Genomic DNA, 19,874 nt, shown 5'->3' with positions numbered 1-19,874 from the left:
TCTGCTTTACATTTAGAGGGCTCTTTGGCAGCGATGGGGATGCTGTCGGCGAGGGGCAGCGTGTGCCCAGAAGCCAAGCTGGTCCCTAACTGGCACCGGGGCACAAGCTCTCCAGTGGGTGCTGCTCCGTTTGCATGTCAGGAGCACAGCGAATCGCTAATTGCTGTAGTCAGTGCTGTTGTAGGGTGGACTTGTGCTACCTGTTTAACAAAATCTGATCATCCCCCAGGACAGTGGTCGCTTTATTTTTGGCCTGGGGTCCCTGGTAGCGGCGTGCTGCAGGCTGGGAGCACTGGACCTGTCCCTGCAAGTGTTCTGCCACGCTGATAGTCTCCGTCCCCCACGCTTTCCAAAGCCCCGATCCCTGCTGGGTGTTGGTGGGCTTCTTCTCCCGTGTTTTATTCCCGCTGCAGGTGTGGTAGAGGGCACAAAAACCATGGCTGGTGTAAATACACTTGTCCCTGCCCCCTCTCTGCCGAGCGGGGGGGGGTCTGTGGGCGGCAGCGGGGGCTGTAGCTGAGACTTGCTGTTACGCTGTGATTCTTGGCTTCACTTTCAGGCTGTATTTGTGGGTTTCGGGGTGACTCCCGCCTAGGGACCATTGTGTACTCTTCAGTTCCCGGCCTGTGCGAGGAGCGGAGCCGCGCCGTGCTGGCCGCGCATCGCCCTTCCCCGCCCCCCTGGGTCTGAGCAACGGCACTCCGCGCCTCTTACCATGTAACCCCACTTTTAAATTCCTCTCAATAAAAGTTCGTTTTTTGGTTTTTTTTTTTTTTTTTTGGGTGTGCGGCTCCGGCGCTGTCATTCCGGGGGCGGAACGTTCCGGCGGGGCGGAGCGCGGCGTCGGAGGAGGGAGCGGGCCGGAGCCGGCGCCATGGCGGGCCCGCTGCTGCAGGCCTGGGGGCTGGGGGCGGCCCTGCGGAGCCGAGCCGCTCTCCGCCCGCTGGGGCTGCTGGCCCCGCCGTGCCGGGAGCTGGCGGGGCCGGGGTCGGGAGAGGCGGCGTTGGAGGAGAATCCTTTCTATGGGAAGTACCGGCACAAGATCCAGGAGCTGAGGAGGTGCGGGGGGGGGGGCTGGGCCCTGAGGGGAATGGCGGCGGAGGCCGAGCCTGGAGGGGCGGGGAAGAGGGCCGGGCCCTGAGGGGGAGGAAGTAGGGGAACGGTGAGGTGTATGTGCACTGCTGTTTGGGGGGAAAAGGGGTTGCTGGGTTATTTTGGGAGGAGGGAGGTCACTTTTGGCTTTGCGCCCTCATGAGGAAATTTAACTAGTTCAGGCCAAACGCAGCCTTGAAATTCACGTATGTTACACCAAATCGATGAGAGAGTTTTCTCCCAAGGTGTTCACTGAATGGCAGGGGTTGGAAGGGACCTCTGGAGATCACCTAGTCCAGACCCCCTGCCAAAGCAGGGTCACCCAGAGCAGGCTGGACAGGAACGCATCCAGGTGGGTTTTGAGTATCTCCAGAGAAGGAGACTCCACCACCTCTCTGGGCAGCCTGTTCCAGGGCTCTGCCACCCTCAAAATAAAGAAGGTTTTCCTAATGTTGAGATGGAATTTCCCGTGTTCCAGTTCGTGCCAGTTGCCCCTTGTCCTGTCACTGGGCACCACTGAAAAGATTCTGGCCCCATCCTCTTAATACCCGCCCTTTAGATATTGATAAGCATTGATGAGATGTCCTTTCAGTCTTCTCCAGGCTAAACAGGCCCAGGTCTCTCAGCCTTTCCTCATAAAAGAGCTGCTCTGTTTCCTTGATCATCCTCATGCCTTCTGCTGGACTCTCTTCAGTAGTTCCCTGTTCTTCTTGAACTGGGGGGCCTGTAACTGGACACAGTACTCCAGATGTGGCCTCACCAGGGCAGAGTAGAGGGGAAGGATGACCTCCCTCCACCTGCTGGCTGTGCTCTTTTTAATGCACCCCAGGAGACCATTGGCCATCTTGGCCACAAGGGCACATTGCTGGCTCATGGGCAACTTGTCCACCAGGACTCCCAGCTGAACCCTATCGAAGTTCAGCTCGGTAAGAGATAATTTTGCTAACAAGAAGGTAAAATTTTAAGTTAAGGACATGAATCAGAACCACAGTAAATGTTTTAAAAGGCCAAATGATGTTAATCACCCAGCCCTGTTAATTGTCCCTTTTCCAATTCAGATCCAGTCCAGATGTATTTGAATCCCGGATGGAAAAAAGAAATGAAGTGAAAAAGCAGCCGGTGGGATATTCCAAGCAAGGAGAATTTATCAAATGTATGGAGGAAAAGGCAAGGCCAATTTTCTTTGTAGTTAACATATAGTAAAGCTATAATGTCATTTATATAGGATCAGCATAATGCTACAAACATATGGTGTTCCTGTTAGTAAGAAGCCCCAGAATTTCACTCTCTGGTGGCTGGAAATATTATTCTTTATTCCAGTGTAGTATTTTGCTGTATTTTAGATTGTAAATTTTGCGCTTGAGGCCTTATTTGTTTAATTAGTTCCACATTAGTTTGGGCAGATGGAGTGACAAGATCTGGTGTTTATCATTTTGTAGTGAATGAAGGAAAGCTGTTCAGTAATATTGTATCCAAAATGCATAATACTTTGCTTTAATCTTTTCTGATCTTGAAATTCACAGTTCACACTGTTACTCATCTTCTTATTCTCCTAATCAATATTTTATTTTAATAAAATGCACAGCAGCAATCTCTTAAGTATTTCAAATTTGAGCTTATACTTGGAACATCATGTTAGCAGGCATGTTATGTGTGGAAGGGAAGGCAAATATATAGTATTAAAAGTATAAGCATCAGCTATAAAAACTAAAGAGGAATGTTGTTTTTTTTCTTAGGCAGAAGACGTGGGCACAAAGACATCAAAGGGAGGTTTTACAAAAGATAAGGTAAGGGAAGCGAGCCGAAGTGTTAGGAGAGGACTTGCTGGCAAATCAAGGATATAGATTAACTTGTGTTGCTACCATCAGTGGTTCAGCCAAGAGCTTCTTGAGATAAAACTAGTATTCCTTATCCAGCTCTTGAGTATAAGGGACTCATTTACTATTGGGATCGCTTTCAAGTCTTAAAACTCCTGGCAGTCTCTTTTTTTATTATCTGGTCCTTTCTCTCTTGACATCCTGGAAGTTCCTACTGTTAGGGGATCTGTACTGAATGCTGACAGTAATAAATTGAAAGGTTAAGCTGCCTTTAGAGCATTTCCAAGGATCAGCCAGCAGAGGGACAAGAGAATGGTTTTATTCTTTTGAATTCTTGTATTTTGGCAAACTTTCTGTGCAAATCTGCCAACAGAGCCTTTGCCTGAAATGGCTGAAGGGGAGAGGCTGCAGCTCCTCTTGCAGCTTTAGTAGAGATCTGCAGAACTGAAGCAAAGTATATTCTGTGTCCTGACAGAATCTCTTCTATTCTGCCTCAGTGTGTGAATCCACTTCTCAGTGTGTTACTGCTTATGATTTACTAGTTTCTTTGGCAATTCAGAGGACTAAGTCACATTGTAAATTTAAGTAAGTTGCTCCAGCTTGATTTTGCTCTCTCTAATTGCATCCATTGATTCAGGATTCTCACTTGAATCAGAGAACTGTCATCATGCCAGATTCCTTATGCTTTCTCTTGCAGACACTTGATTCCATTCTTAATGTTGAGATGGTGAAAGAAAAATCAGCGGAGGAGATAAAACAGGTGATGTATTTAACTGCGATAAAGTTTGCTTCACATCCGTGCTTAATAGTAACCTTCACGTGAGGATGGAAATTTTCACTTAGGCTGAAAAATAAAGCATGGCTATGCATGTATATTTATAAAAAGCGCATTCACATGCATATCAATAGTAGAAGATAAAGTTTTCTCCTTATAGGTAAGTCCAACTAGGAGGTACCTGCTTGATAAATAATACATTTGGACTTGATCACTCAAAAACTGTCTTGATTGTAATTCTTATTGTTGCCGTTTAATGTGTAGCAGTTGAATTGGCATCAGCAAGCTCCCGTCAGGTTTGAAGCCCGGTAAAGGGAAACCCTGGCAGTAGCTCATGTGCATTATGCTACGTCTATTTTGCAGGAATAAAAAAAAAATAGCCTTTGCCACCTTGTACCTTTCTTTGCATTATGTGTCATTCAGGAGCCTGTGTACTCATACTAAAGTTGGTTAGAGTAAGAAGGAGGTGGGTGGGTCTGTTTGTTTGCTTGAAAAACAGTGTGAATCAAGTTATTCTCCCTAATGATCTGCTTGGCTTTGCACTGTATTCCTTTTTATCTAGTTATAGATCACATCTGTTGCACATTTCTGATGTAGCTTGAGTTGGATCTGGTTGGTTTTTTTTTTCACTTATCAGACTGTATGCCAAGAAACTTTATCTAGGCATGATCATTTAAGGGGGATAGCACATATGAAAGAGCCTTCTGGCACGGCTTAGAGAACAGAAACCCAGTTGCTTTCCTGATAGCTCGAGAACATTATAGAAGTGGTTCTGTGCTCTGCAGGGGATGGTGTGCGACCAGTTTCAGCAGGGACTAGATTTGATAATGCACGAGTTTCCTTTGAGTTCCCCTATCTCTGTTTCATTATTAAACATTTTACTGGCAATTCTCATATGTAAGACTGGGGAAGGGCAACTGAAAAAGTCATGAACTCTGGGCTTTTACGTGTGCTTGTCCATTTATTAAGGACTTCGAGCTTCTGTGTAGGTATTGCCATCGTGCTGTGGTGAAGAAAAAGATTCTGAACACGGAGGAGCATTATGCAGAGTCTTGTCTTCTATTGAAAATGTTTTGTTATGTTCTTTATTACAAAAAAACCCAACACAAAACACACAAAAGCTCAAATCCTCTAGAAATTATTAGTGTGATTGCTGGGAAAATGTAAGAAGCAGTCCTGATAGCTGGTAAATCTTGAGCCACCTCTGAGCCCACTGCTTATTTCTGTTACCTGGTTGAAGTCTGTCATTTGGTTCAAGTACTCTGGAACCTTAGGAGAAGTGTATTCATTAGCAGGAAAGTCAGTCAGGCTTGATTGAAAAAAGACTCCTCAGAGTGCTTACAAAGATTAGTTGACAAATGGAATTCTTTTCAAAGCATTTAATATTACAGCTAGATGCGAGATTTTAACTGTATCTCATCTCTTTTGTTTCCTACAGATTTGGAATGAGTATTTTTCTGCAAAAGATACGGTTTATGCCGTTATACCTGTAAGTAGTTCCCCTGTAGTTACACACTTGAACGGCTAGTGTACAAAGCTTTCCTTTTGAATTGTGATCCTGTTGCTTTTAAAAGCAATCGTTGAAGGGAAATGAGGTTTCAAGAACAAACTAAGTTTCCGGATTGGGTGATCTTATTGCCCCAAATAAAGGCTTTTGTTTCCAAAAATGTGTATTCCTTTTTTTTCTCACTTACATCAGTCTCAATAAATCCAGTACCTTTTTCTGCACACCTGGCTTGAATTTCCTGGCATTTTCTATTATGAATATCCAATGCTCTTTGCAGGGCCCCAGTATCTATTAAGGTAGCATTTTCAAATCATTTTTTCTCAGAGTTGCTTGTTTCTTCCCCCTCTTCCCTGCAGCACTGACTGCTAACTCAAGTTTAATAAGGCAGTATTAGAGCATTTGGCTAATAACTTGCACATGGCTAATCACTTATGACTTACTTTCATACATTTGAAATTATTGGCAGCACTGTCTTTCATTGAGATTGCATGGTGCTTCCTGTGATAAGATCAAATTTCTTATTCCCGATAGCTTTACCAGATGTTAATTGTTGTTAATCTGCATTAGGCTAAAGTAGTTTTTTTTCGCTTTTGGGGTTCCTTTTTATTCTTTGCTTCAGAGTCGCTATGTGATCGTGATCTCTTTAAATCCATCTTTTCACAGCTGGGCACGAATCGTGTGTTCCTTGAGTTCTTGAAACCTCATTTAGATCTGGGGTCTGATTTGTGATTGCGCTTGTCCCTTTGAGCTGCAACTGGAGTTGATGGGAGGCTTTATTCTAAGTGTATAAAGTGCTGTGTGCTCCGTTTCAGTTTTCCCAACGTGTGGATGTTGGGAAAATGGTTTGAATTGCACTTTTACTGTAGCAGAGGGCCAAGGCCGGGGACTCCAGTGTAGGTCTTTCATTAGTGGGGCTGGCACTGGTCTTTGGTGCAGTGTTTTAGACGAGCTTTTGGAAGGTTTTAAGGCTTTAATGCAAACCAGGTCCTAGGCACATTAGGAAGTAGTTCATGGTGTCATCGGGGAAAGAAACTACATCTTTTGCCAGAAACTTTCTGTTGGCTGGAAGAAAGGCCTCACGTAATTCTCCAGTGCTCGAAAGCACACACGGAGGAATTTCGTGTTGATGAATGGCATATGTTTGCTTTCATGAACACCTTAGAGCAGGTATGAATATGTGGTGCTGAGAAGAGAAAAGCAGGCAAAAGATTTGGGGGAACGCAGAGGACCCATGAATGAGATTGCCAGGTTTCATCAGGGATCACCAAATGAGTTTGTGGTTTCAATAAGCAATAAGTGTGTTATTTGAGTAAATATCTAGGCTGCATTTTAATACTGAAGAACAGATGACTGTGATGTAAAATCTACAATTTGAGGCCAGGGATATGTCATCTTGCTGAAGTGTTGACACCACAGGATGCAGTGGAGCCATTACTGAAAAAGGACGTAATGTAAGCTTAAAGCGTGGGCCCCCACCTCCAAGGAATAAAGCTTTGGATTCAAGGAGTTTGCTGCTGCACCTTAGAGATAGCATTGTTAAAACAGGGTACCAATGACATTAGGTAACTAAGTGCAGTTTTTCATGGACTCATTGTCAGCCATTCCTGCAGTGACACTTTCTGTAGATAGAAGTTGTACCCTGTAAAGGCTAATGCGATGATTCTGAATAACTGTGCATCCATGTTTCTGTTACGAAAATTGAATTTCTCTTTCTCTTTCCCTAAAGGCAGAAAAGTTTGATTTAATATGGAAGAGAGCCCAGAAATGTCCATCGGTATGTATGGCAGAGACTTGCAATGCATGGATGTAGAGCTGCATTTCTCCTCTCTAAAGCCTAATTCATCAACTTTTGACCCTCCTCTATTCAGACTCAGCTTGATTAGTAAAATCCACGTGTTCAAATACTTGTCTTAGTGTTCAGATAAAAGCAGTGGCTATTCATATGTATTAAACAGTTTGATCTAGGTATCAGATATCTAGATATGAGACATAGGATTTAGTAATGAGAGCACAGAATCTCCCAGGGAATGGATTTATCTGCATGCCTTCTGTTTCCATTAATGGATTTCTTGTGGTTAAATCTCTTCTGTGCAGTGTTGGGAAGAGCCAAGCCTTGCAGGCCAACCTCTTTGATGTTCCTGTGTGTCTTTACTTACTGCTTAAAGCATCCTTGCTTTGACCTCGAGGGGCTGCTGTTAGCTATAGCTACGTGTCACCATTGCGTTACATTGTGTGTACATGGAAAAAGTGAATTCTCTTGTGTTACGGTTGGTGTGAGTTGCTCCTCCTTCTTTTTATGTTTGTTCACTGGCAGTGAAGACAGGCAGTAGTACCTGGAAGGGAAAAAGGCAAGAAATCAGTATATTGGGGGTCTGTCCACAGAATGAGCTGAACCTTGTCATGTATTAGCCTGCTTTTCCTGATCACAAATATGCATAGCCATGCTTTCTTCACCATACTGGTGATCTGCGATAGCTAAATATTGGTAAGCGAAGATGAGGTATTCGGATGGAAGCCAAACTGGGCAGGCAGTATGCTGTGTAAATAATGCATCTCTGTCTCTATGGGAGTGTGAGTTGTCAAAAAAAAGGCTGTATGGCATGCACTGCAAAACCGAGTTGCATTGCAGAGCATTGTAATTCAACAGCTGCGACAGGGGAAGGAAGGAGGGAATTGGGTGTAGTCAAACCCTTTATTGCAGATACAGAGTAAAATACTCTGTGGGTTGTGTCTTAGGTGTATGCCAGCGTGGCAAAGCATGAAATACTGACAATGTGTAATAAGGTTATTTCAGAGATGAGTGCATTCCCAAGATTTGGATTCACTGTTTCTCACATGGGTTGGTGGGTATTGCATAAGCTTCAGTTAGAAGATTCCTATGTGAATGAGCAGCTTGTTGCTTTGAGGAAGTTAAACTGCAAAAGAGCATAACAGCTAACGAGCTAAAGGACATCTTTCTGCAGTTTTGTACCACATGCTGCTTGATTATTTTTGTTTTCTATTGAAAGTAGTGTGTTTTTACAGTAATTTGTGCGCTGAAGGATGGACTTTGTGCAAATTTCAGTGTCCTGAGACAGAAATAAAATGCTTCGCTCCTTTATGAAAACAAAGTAGCTAGACTGCGCTGCATTAAGAGGAGTGCTTTTGTGGATCTGAATGGGACACTTTACTGAATTGATGGATTGGTCCTGTATATTTCAGCTGGCAAGAGCAAGATGAAATATATCTGGCTTCCTGAGCTACTCAGAGCTTGGAAAGTTATTTATAGCTCTAAGTACATTTCTGTACAGTGCATTGGCATTTAGTCAGGTATCCTGCTTGTTTTTCTGCTCCCATCTTGTCCTTTTCCTTGGTGTGGGAAAATGAGCAAGTCCCTAGCCTATGGGGCTGAATAGACTGTAAATCTTTAGAGAGAAAATGCTACCAGTTCTGGTGAAATTACAGGATTAAATACTCTGAATGCTCCTTACCTTATATTTGACCATTTCTGCTGTCAGTTTTCTAGAAGTGAACAAAAAGGTCAGAGTCTGAATGTTCTCCACCGTCCTTTCCTTTCCTTTGACTGTCTCTTATAATACTGATAAAAATTTGTGCCGACATATTTGCTAAAGAAATAATACTGATAAGGTAATGCTGGTGTATTGTCTGCTTTGAAGTCTGGTTCCTGCTGTCCTATCACTCCTAGTGGGGCAAAGAAACCCCTTTTTCTGTTGTGGTTTTCTTGCTAAAGCATTTATGCTGGAGACCAGTATGACACAGGCATAATCTTGTTCTATGAAAGAGAGAATTGTGGTTTTTATATCATTTCTCTGCAGTTTCTGTATGCTTTGCCAAGAAAAGAAGGCTACGAGTTCTTTGTGGGGCAGTGGTCAGGAACAGAATTGCACTTCACTTCCCTAATAAACATTCAGGTGAGTGGTTGAAATAAAAAGTCCAAAAATGGCTTAGCATCCAGAAATCTATAATATCAGCATATTACTATATATAATATTTTGTAAAGATTTTAATTAACAGGTTGTCTAGCTTAACTTGAAAATAATTGTCGGGAAAAACTGCCGTTAATTATGGGTATTTAATAAATTTATGGGTATTAAATGTCTCTAATCTAAAGGACAATGAGGTAGAAGTCAAACAGTCTGAAAATAGAAGCAAGAGCCAAACTTTTTAGAACTGTTTATGCAAGCTACTTAAAATACCAGTAGATGCTATGAGATGAAATGTCTTTCTGGAAATTGCTGGTTCTTTTAAATGCAAAATGGTCTTTAGTCAAGAAAAAACTCAGCCTAACTCTGCAAATCCCTTATTTTCTCTAAATACCAGGAATAATGACCTCTTAATTAGAACTGGCCCTTAAGCCCTGAAAAATGACTGCGTCTAGAGCAGTTAATGCTCAAAAGTTTTGTAATCAAGCCTCCAAATCTGCAATAGAGCTGAAGTTCTTTATGGGCTACTTATGGGATGTTTCTCTCCTTCAGACTCAAGGTGAAACTGCTCCCAGCCAGTTGGTTCTGTACCATTATCCTGAGCTGCAGGAGGAAAAAGGGATAGTACTAATGACAGCAGAAATGGATTCCAAGTTCTTGGTGAGAGAAATCTATTCATTGCCTTTCTTCATTTTATGCTGCAACCTCCTCCTATAATTTTGCATTAAAACCAAATTAGAGGTCTTTAAAAGACCCTTTTCCAAAGAGTGGTCTTACTAGATTTCTTGAACCTAATCTAGTTAATACTGGGGAAACCTAGAAGGAAATCAGTCTGACTGCCTGGTGACTTCAGCTCATTCATTAGGATTTTTGATTTTGTTTTGTTTTGGTTTTTTCCCCCGCTTTACTCTAGGTATTATAGTTTATTGTTGTAAAACAATAGAAATGCTTCTCGTTTTCTTATTAATGGAAGCAAATTTAAATGATAGCTGTTGCTACCTGCCAACAAGTTAAAACAGTGAGGTTTAATACTGCTCATCAGCTCAGGAGACCTCCAGAGCTCTGTGCTAGGTTTCTGCCTGCCTTTGCTCTTTTCCCTCTGTGCGGGTGTGCTGTTATTTGCGTATCTGTAGTAGCACAGTGCTGGGACTATTAGCACCAGGAATTGTACTGGTGGAACAAGATAACTAAAGCATTCCACCTCTAACTGACCTACTTCACACCAGTTCTGCAACCATGCGCAGAGAAGTCATCAGTAATGCATGTGCCCTGTTGTATCTCAGCGCAAACAATCAATTTTTGCAAATAGGTCAGCCGGAAGATGGGAAAGATGGTGCGTTTCCAGTGCCTTAGGGTGGCCAGGGATCATGAAAGACATCTTTGAGCTTGGAGGTGTGTGCTCAGCAGGAGAGCAGTTTGTAGGCACAGTGCCGGAGTGTATAAGTAGGTCAGGAACAAGAGGGAGGTGGTTTTTTAAGAGGTTTGCAAAACTAAGGTGACTTGGAATTAGAGTCATTTGATGCGTAGGACTGCAGCCTTTCAGCTGCCGAAGAGTCTTTTTCAAGGGGATACTCGAATACAACAAACCCTGATGGTAACAAATGCTTTGTTTTAACTTGCAGGTGGTCCATGAAGCACAGTGCTTAGCCAATCAGGTGCAGCTTTTCTATGCGACGGATCGTTCCCAGACCTACGAATTAGTGGAGACCTTCAACCACAGATCTAACGAATTTAAATATATGTCGGTTATAGCGGAGCTTGAGCAAAGCGGACTTGGACGAGAACTGAGACCTGCTCAGGTTCCTGACAAGCCATAGAGCCTGAGAAGTCGTAGAGGGTGAAGAGAGTCAGCAGCAGGCAGGGGGTCTGCTAGATGGAGTGGTCCTGTCTCTTGTTTTAGGAATTTGGTTTGGCTACAGAAAGGATCTGGAGATGTTCTGGGAGTGTGATAGTCAAGCCTGTCTGGTGCCGATGCAAGATGAGGACTTACGCCATTTGAACGACAATAACTAATTGCCAAAATGGAGCCCCGAGCTTCAGTGTAACTTCATCAGAATGAACCATTTTCCCGTTCTGTAACTCACTGCTGCATGTTGTATTTTTGAAATTTGAAATAAAGTGACAGAAGGGGACTATATTGACATCGGTAGAGAGGTAACAATCAATGTTTCTTCTCAGTAAATGCATTTCCACCCTTATAGTTGCATGGTCCAGTGCTTTTTCAACTGTGTGGAATTCATACAGGCTTGTCCATCAGGAAAAAAGATTGGGACCGATGGTCTGAAACAGAGTCCTCTTTGTTACTTTGTGTGTGAGGTTCTTTACACAGATGTATACTGCGGCCTGTGTTTTCCTCAGGATTAAAAAACAGAGCGCCTAGATTTGTTCTGGGAAGTTTCTGCTTCTTAATTGATAAATTAATTTTATCCTGTTGCTGTGTTTCTGTCTTAGAGATGTTTTTCTTGAGGAGTGGGATATTATAAACGTGGGTTTAGTTTCGTATATTTTTGAATAGAGGAATTCATCTCATGCTTTATAGAATTATTTTTTTTCTCAGACTGGCATCTAGTCAGCCAACTCTACAAATGGTATTTGAAGGGACAAAAAATAGCTCTTGTTCCCATTTCAGGAAAGGCACTATCCATAATAAAAGCAAGATGGAATGACATAGTAACATCTAAGGCCACCAGCTGGCTTCTCAATTGTGAAGTGACAACTGATGGAAAAATGCATTGGTGTGAATATGCAGAGGAGCTTTAACACGGCAGTGTTGGTAAGAATCCGGCTTTTAAGGACTATGGCTGCTTTGGTTTTTAAACCTGCCTTCAACAAAGGAATCCCAAAGCATTCGTGCTTTGAGCTTCTCTCATTTTCATTCCCGGCAGGGGCAGCGTGCCTGTGGACAAGGACATACTGCAGCGGTGCTGAGTGATGTGCAGCCTGTGGGTGGATTATCAGCAAAACACCTTTGTGCAGGCAGACAGGTAAACAGGAGATGGCCAAAAGCTTTGCAGGAGCAATGCTGAAATATTTCCCATATCCACATCAAATCCCTGGCACCAACTTGCTCTCAGCAGTAATTACCCGTTACCTTCAGGCCGTATCAGCCCGGTAAGCATTCCCTCCTTTGCCAAAGAAATGGAGGCAAGAAGGGGATGTAACTTGTCTGTTAGAGGAAGGCTGATTTTTTTGGGCAGGACTGGTAGCAGAACTTTTGTGCTGCCCTTCACTGTGACCTGATAGGGAGGTTTGGTTATTTACAAAGGGCTCTTACGCCATTTGTTTGCCAGTAGGAGCCTGTTGCTGTGATACTCTCCGTCACTCCATAATTTCTCAGCCCGTTCTTTGGACATGAACAGTGCCCAGCTCAGCGCTAAAGGTAGATAGTAAGGTTTTCTTGTTGGGGTCTATTTTAGCAGTGACTTGTATACATTGGGTGTGAACTCTTGTCCATTCAGGGAATTAGAAGATTTTTTAGAAGAGACACACTTTCTCCTGGGATTCTGCTGCAAGAAGGTGGTCTTGCTCCCTGGTAATGTCGTCTTTTTGTTTGTGATTGCGTTGGGTCTGTGAGTGTGTGCAGAGCAGGGGAATAATCAGAGGAGATATGGATAGGGCTGTTATAATCCGAACAGCAAATCACCTTTATTAAAGAGCCTTTCTGCTTCTATTTTGTAGCATTCGAGCTCCATTTATCATTTTCCCTTAGCTAAAATAAGGGCAGTTTTGATTCATTATTCACTTCCTGCTTTGAAGAAGTCACAGTTGCTGTATTCATTTTTAATATAGCTATAATACAACATCTCTAGAAGAGTAATGGGCAACAGGAGTGAAATTCAAGGCTTCCAAATCTACACCTGAGCCTTTTTCTGAGCTTAGAAGACAAAAGTCTTTAGAAAAGGCTGCAGCAGTCACTACCTGTAATTTTGAGTGGGTTTTTTTCTACCCATCTTGATTAATCCTAAAATTAGATAATTAGATTAATCCCAAACTAAGAACTTCCCCAAGGTTTTAAGACAGACAGAAATGGCGAAACCAAGAAAAGGAAACATTTCTTAGATTGCATGCATTGGAAAGGCTTTTAAATAAGACCCAAACTGAAAAGGCAAAGTTGATCCTAACCCATGCAGCCCTTTTCTGGCCCTGGCAGAGGTGGAACGGACCGATGGAGGGAACAAGGGCTTTTTTTCTGCCTTGAGGCGCACGCTGTAACATGTTTCCTCTTGTGTCAGGGTGAGACCGCTTGGCACAAATGACCGACTTGGTGTCGGTGACCTGGTGCTGTACGGCATCTCCCCGGGGAGCAAAGAGCCGACTAGACCTGTACGTGTGTCGTGGTTTGGCCGAATTTACCGAAACCAGACCAACAGATTGCCCTTCCCCTGCCCTCTGCCCCCCACCCCCCCACCCCAAAAGAGAGAGAGAGGAGAGAAAGAGATAAGGAGATTCAGAAGTTTAGAATGAACTAAACTACTTTAATGAAGAATTAATATTAAAATAAAAATAAAGAAGAAAATAATGAAATAGATACAATATATACAAAACTGTATCAAGCTCCCAGGATGACAGTCACGTCACCGGCAGGCACTGGGGAAGTCCCAGACTGGACTCAGTGACGGATGGGAACTGGATTCCAGCTCTGGAGTCAGGAACACACGAATCGGGATCAAAGGCAGATGAACAGACGGAGTCCTCTCTGGACGTCGGCCACCGCAGGAAGGGGCTGACCCTTTGATCCCTCAGCTTTTATACTGAGCATGGGGCAGATGGGATGGAATACCCCAGTTGGTCAGGTTTGGGTCACCTCTCCTGTCCACTCCTCCCCACTGATGTGACCCCTCTAGGTTTTATCCGTTTCCAACCCTCTAAGGGGGCAAATAACGAAAGTTGGCTGACCTTGGTTGTTATAGCAATAAGTATAAGCGAGGGCCTCCCTGCATACCATTCCTTGGCACGGAGTACAACCATTGATCTTATCATTCTGAGAACGAGCAGTTTTCTCCACAATATGCCGTTAATTTCAGACAACTAGAAGAGGCCTAGCTAAGACGTAAAATTACAGAACAGAAAATTGGTTCGGTTTTACTTCAAACCGGGACAACGTGCGTGTGTGTGCAGTGGCAGGGAGATAGCGGAGGGCTTACGAAGCTGAAAGCTGCATGCCCTCCTGGGAGCCTTTCCCAGATCTGCTGCCGGGGACGGGGTTTGCTGCAGCCTTGGAAAATGTTACGGCTGTGTTTTCTCCAGCGAGCCAGTCCCATGGACTCTGCCACTGAAACGCTGTTGTGAGCAGGGAAGCTTCAGACAGCTATTTCCTACTGTATTCCTGTATAATCTGTATGCAGATTAAAATCTGTATTCCTCTGGATTATAATATCATGTAGGAATACGTATTCCTACAGATTGTAACGTCATGTAGGGATACAGTTTATAGCAGCAGATGGCCCTGTGGTCTGAGGGGCTGCACCATCGGAGCATCTTGGTCACGGACGATAGAGTTGGTTCAGTGCTCGGTGGCCCAGTTGTAGGGTTGCGAGTTTGTCAGGGTGTGAATAAGATCCCTAAATTTTAAATGGAAAAATGGAAACCCTTAGTCCTTTTGGAAATGTACGTGCTAATGTGTGTGCTTGCACTACGGTTAGGTCTTGAGCAGCACAGTCAGATCTCTGTTGACTGCTGCTGTGGTGGAGATGAGGCTGAAACTGGGACAAAAACCTGTCATAAAAAGGTCCTGGAGGCCTGATCTTCCATCCTATTAAGTGCTCGCTGTAAGGGGGAGTAACTCAGCTGAAGAACTGGCCCCACAAACCATCCTTGCTGCGGAAATAGGCCAGTGGTCTTTCGTGGCTGTGTTGGCTTCTCCGGTGCCTGGGATGCGCTTGTGCATGAACCTTGCTGGTGGCTGCCTGTCCTTGGTGTGTCTGTAGCACGTTTGATGCACGTAGGGTCCGTGCTGAGCCTCGGAGCTGGTGAAAATAACGCTGTTAGCCTTGGCGTGGGGAGAGAACGAGACTGCGAGACTTACGTGCTGTACAGCCACTAGAGGGAAGGGTTGTCTCCTTATTCTGAGCTACCGGCACGCACGCAGCTTGCAGGAGCCTCTCTGCTCAGCTGTGTGAGCTCGGGGTGAGTTTTGTGCTAAAAAACATATAAAACCCCAGGCTGCTCCTATATGAGCGATAAGGTGGTGGGTTGTTCTGAGATAGACCAACAGTTCCCCTAGCCTGGTGTCCTAGGTCCTAGATGAGCTGCCTTGGGGAGGGCAAACATTCCTCAATAGCTTTCCAGGTTGCTTTGCTGATTTCCAGCCATGTGTGGGCCAGGGTCTTCACAGCTGAACCAGCTGCTGCAGGAGCCACCTCCTTCCCTCCTGCTGCCTTCGGCTGGGGGAGAGCCCAGGGCCGGGGATGTGGCAGCAGCTCCTGCTAGGAGCGGTGGAGCAAGTTTTGCAGCCGGAGGCTCTTGTTAGCAATGTCTCAAAACCCGGTTTGCCCACCCACCACCCCTGCCGCCCCGGGGAGATGTTCCCCCACGTCAGCAGGAAACCCAGAGCCCAGCCTGCTCCCAGGGGAGACACCCTGACTTGTGAAAGGCGGCTGTCACAGCAATCAAGGAAGTGCAGATTGAAGGATGATGTTCTTACCCTCGCTTGAAATGCTGACTCCAGTGCTTTTTCATCTGCGCCTGGTTTTTTTTTTTTTTTTTTTTTCCCCCAAGACTCCAGTCCCGTCTGATCCATGGCTGAGGAAGTTCCCATTCCCTGTCTCTGAGCTTGCGCAGGACTCGGTGGAGCGGGGAAGGGGAACTGGCTGTTGCTGAGGCTGCGTAGCCAAGGAAAACTTTTCTGGGCACGTCCTTTGCCTCTCTGGGAACAACCGGAGCAAGCCCACTTGCTCCCTTTGCTGTGTCTTGTGGTCTGCACAGGCACATGGAGCCTTCAAACCCTGCCTGGGCACAAACATCTCCCTGGACAGTGGGCAATGCACTGATTGGGGTGCTGCGCTGATGGGGTGCTCTGCTGATGGGGTGATGCGCTGATGGGGTGCAGTGCCACTGGGATGCGTCGTGTAGGGCATCGTGTGGCCATGGAGAGCCCATCCTGGCACCACAGCTTTTGGGGTGCTCACCGCACCATCATCCCCCAGTGCAGCTGTGTCCTGTCGAGCTGGGCAAAGCCACATCGCCACTGGGCCTCTTTCCGTGACCGCCCGTGAGGTCTGATGGAGCCATCCAGCGATCCAGGCTTGCTTCCTTCCCTGCTTCCTTCCCCCTGGATAAATTCAGCTGTGCACCTGCCTGCGGGAGCGGGGCCAACCCCCCTCTTCCTTCCTCCGGGAAAGACCAATGCCCTCTTCACAATAACACATCCCTCCTGCCCCAAACCTGCCCCTTGGACCTTTTCCTCTCTCCCAAGCGACTCCTGCCCTCCCTCGCCACAGCTGGGACCCGGGTGGCTCTGGTACCACGGGCTCTCTGCCCTGTGTGGTTTCCCAAACCCAAAGCCTCGTGCAAGGGGGAAACTCCCTGACCAGGAGGTGCTGCTGACTCCCACAAACTTGTGGGGCTGCAGCTGATGCAACTACAGCCTTCGTGCTCTTTTCCTGGCCGCTCTCCTTTGGCTCCAGACCGCTGAGGCTGGGAGGGACCCCATCTTGCATCGAAGTATTTTGGCTCCCTCCCGCCTGGATGTAAATCCTGGCTGTGAGTTCCCTCTGGGATCTTTGCTATACGGCCAAACCCCCTCAGTTTTGGATTTGTGCCCGTTTTTTCACTGGGGTTTCAGTTGAAAATTTCCTCCTGGCTTGGCATTAGCTGTCGGGAGTCACATCTGCTCCGCAGACCTCTGCCGCCCTCTCACGAGGTCTGAGGCCATGTTGCGGTTTCCTGCATCACTTGGGGATGAGCGTGGACCAACCTGCCGGGTCCCCGGGGTGGAGGACAGTGGCATTGCTCAGCCCTTGCTGGGTCTGAGAGCAGCTGTGACATGTGAGTAGGGAGCATCCAGCGTCGGGGACACTCCACAGGTGCCAAAAGACTTTGTGGAGCTGCAGCCACTGCTTGAACCTGCTGGAGCTGGGCATGGGGCTGGTTCCCCAGCAGCCAGGAGGAGCCTGCTGGGCTCCTTGGGCTGGATCCTGATTTTAGGAGCATTACTTTGACCTGAGACTATCTGCAACGGCCATGAGAGATTTCCTCAGGAGCTGATGTGGAAAAGGCTCTGCCTCTGTTAACCAGCCCTCGGGTCCTGGGGAGGACGTACATGCAGAGCCGAGCTTTTGGGGTTACGGCTGTTGGACCTGAATCAGCTGATAATGGTGGTGGGAAGTAGCCGGACAGATGAATTTGTCACCTCGTGCTTCCCTCCTGCCCCAGGAGCTGAGAGTTCAGGGCACTTGGTCTCCAGGTTTTTACCTTTTCTGTAGAAACGTGCTGCAGGTGTGAGACATCTCAACCATCTCACGTGTCACTGGGTGCCAAGCACGGGTGGATCCTGCATGTCCTCAGTGTGTCCTTCTCTCATTGCCTGGCCCACAACCTGCCCTTCAGGCACATCCCAGATGGGAACATGCAGGAAAGCCAGGGGTTGCTGGGTTGTGCAAAGCCCCGATTCCCTCTGGTCCTGGCTGAAAACAATCCGCTAGAGACTGCTGGCTGATGCTGTGGGCTCTTTGATGTCTTCTTTTCTCCTAATAAGATGCTGCTGCAGGTGACAAATAGTTTCTATTGCACCTACACAAAACCAGCGCAGGGAGAACAGATGCCTTGTAGGGCTTGGGCTGAGCTCCATTGTGGCCGTCTGCTCCGGGAAACTGCTGGAAAACCGAGGGTGCTTGCCATCACCAGGCAGGTAACTTTATTTTTAAAGACTGTCTCTGAACATTGTGCCTTAAGGGCAGACCCTGGCATCACCCGTAGCTGAGAAGCCCTGTTATGGGGGTAGGAGTCCAGATCCTGCAGAGATGTGTCCCACAGGGGGAACAGTCTGCTTGGAGTCAGAAGGTAAATCCATGGCCACAGCAGGGGAAGCAAGGTGGGGTGCAGGGAGGCAAACCTGAGCCCTCCTGCTCCGTGCAGACCTGCCCAGCGGCCAGATCCTCCCAGCACGTCGGGCTGCTGGGTTTGTGGTTTCCTTTCTCACACTCCTGCTGCTCCCCCACCTCGCCCCATCACCAGCAAGCACTTGGCTGAACCTGAGTTCAACACACATTTAAGTGAAGCCTAGAAATGTTTCCCTCGCTAGAACTGTCCCAGGGCCAAACAACTGGAGAACAAGTCTTATGAGGAGAGGCTGAGGGAACTGGGGTTGTTCAGCCTGGAGAAAAGGAGGCTGAGATGAGACCTTACTGCTCTCTACAACTACCTGAAAGGGGGTCGTAGAGAGGTGGGGGTTGGTCTGTTTTCCCAAGTCACAGGCGATAGGACAAGAGGAAATGGCCTCAAGTTGCACCAGGGGAGGTTTAGATTAGATATTAGGAAAAATTTTTACACGGAAGGGGTTATCAAGCATTGGAATGTGCTGCCCAGGGAAGGGGTGGATTTGTCATCCCTGGAGGTATTTAAAAGATGGGTAGACGTAGTGCTTAGTGACATGTTTTATTGATGGTGTTTATCAGAGTTAGGTTGATGGTCCCTTCCAACTTAGACAATTCTATGATTCTATGAATTTTTAGGCGTTTCCAGCAATGCCAGCATCTCACCTCGCCGCGGCTGAGCCGGGCTGCTCCCCTGGGAAAGACACGCGACTGTGAGCACTGGGGCCGTGCTGCTGCCTCCCACCCCCCTGCAACACCCATAGGCATCACGCGTGAGGTGCTCCACGAGTTTTGAATCCCCACTCAGGAGTCTGAACCCCGGAGCAGAGTCCCGGCCCATGCTGGGCCATCCCACGCTGGCTGGCCGCCCCTCTCGGCGCTGAGCGTGCAGGCGCAGGCTCGCCTTCGCCGAGCGGTATTTAAATACCGCAACGTGCTTCTGAGCTCACCCCACCTCCGAGACCGACAGAAAGTAAGTTTGCTCTGTGCAGAGAAATTTTTTCTGTTTTTTTTTTTTCTCTTTTTTCTTTTTTTTTTTTTTTTTTTCCTTTCCCCTCTCTCTGGCTTTTCTGTTTTGGATGGTGTCCAGCTTGGCCTGGCACTGAAACCTCCGGCTGATTTTTGCGTGTGTGCAGGGGCGGGGGGAGGATGAAGGGAGACGGGGTGTGCAAAAGACAGGAGGGGGGGGAAATACTGCAGGAGGGGGGGGAATATATTGCAGGATTTCATCTCCTTTCCCCCAGCACACTGCTGTCCGGTGAAAGCCCAGAGCCAGCAGCGCGGGACCGTGCACCAAAAAGGAGCTCAGCGTCCAGGAATGGTGTGTGGGTGTGGGTGCGGGTGCCCACCCATGAGCGTGGGTGCCCGCTGCGGGGTCTGGCAGGGCTGGCGGGGCCAGCTTCCAGCGGGTTTTCCAGGGACAGCTGGAGCTGCCGGCGGGGTCAGGACGTGACATCACTTGCTGGAGAAAAACCCTCAGTCCCGGGTTTCTGTAACGAAATCCTGGCGAGAGCCGGAGCGTGGCGGCTCTCCCTGCTGCTGCGATCCCCAAACCACCGACAGTCCCGACGGGGAGCCTGGCTTGCACTTTTTTTCTTCTTAATTTTTGTTTGATTGTTTTTTTTTTTCCCCAGTAAGAGCAGAAAGTGCAGCGGAGGGATTTGGGGCTGGAAGCTGGGCATGCCAGGGAATGAGGTGAGTGCTGGGGGTGGAAAAAGCTGGAGCTGC

General features: G+C 46.8%; 1 protein-coding gene across 1 annotated transcript; it reads left to right on the top strand.

The window, feature by feature from the left end:
• The first annotated feature begins 845 nt into the window (after nucleotides 1-845).
• ATPAF1 (ATP synthase mitochondrial F1 complex assembly factor 1) lies at nucleotides 846-12,777 on the top strand. The gene is made up of 9 exons (XM_074151866.1): nucleotides 846-1,059; nucleotides 2,151-2,259; nucleotides 2,829-2,879; nucleotides 3,607-3,669; nucleotides 5,123-5,173; nucleotides 6,918-6,965; nucleotides 9,007-9,102; nucleotides 9,667-9,774; nucleotides 10,737-12,777. The coding sequence occupies exons 1-9, from the start codon at nucleotides 875-877 to the stop codon at nucleotides 10,929-10,931; spliced, it is 906 nt and encodes a 301-aa protein (XP_074007967.1). The 5' UTR covers nucleotides 846-874; the 3' UTR covers nucleotides 10,932-12,777.
• The last annotated feature ends 7,097 nt before the right edge of the window (nucleotides 12,778-19,874 follow it).

This window comes from Numenius arquata, chromosome 8 (genome assembly GCF_964106895.1).
Source record: "Numenius arquata chromosome 8, bNumArq3.hap1.1, whole genome shotgun sequence".
In the NCBI taxonomy this organism is placed as follows: Eukaryota; Metazoa; Chordata; class Aves; order Charadriiformes; family Scolopacidae; genus Numenius; species Numenius arquata.
This window is presented reverse-complemented; position numbering and strand designations above follow the sequence as displayed.

Coding starts and splice junctions, on each gene's coding strand:
- ATPAF1 (XM_074151866.1), top strand. CDS start 875: ATGGCGGGCCCGCTGCTGCAGGCCTGGGGGCTGGGGGCGGCCCTGCGG. Junction 3,670..5,122: donor CAGCGGAGGAGATAAAACAG/GTGATGTATTTA, acceptor TGTTTCCTACAG/ATTTGGAATGAGTATTTTTC. Junction 9,775..10,736: donor AAATGGATTCCAAGTTCTTG/GTGAGAGAAATC, acceptor TTTAACTTGCAG/GTGGTCCATGAAGCACAGTG.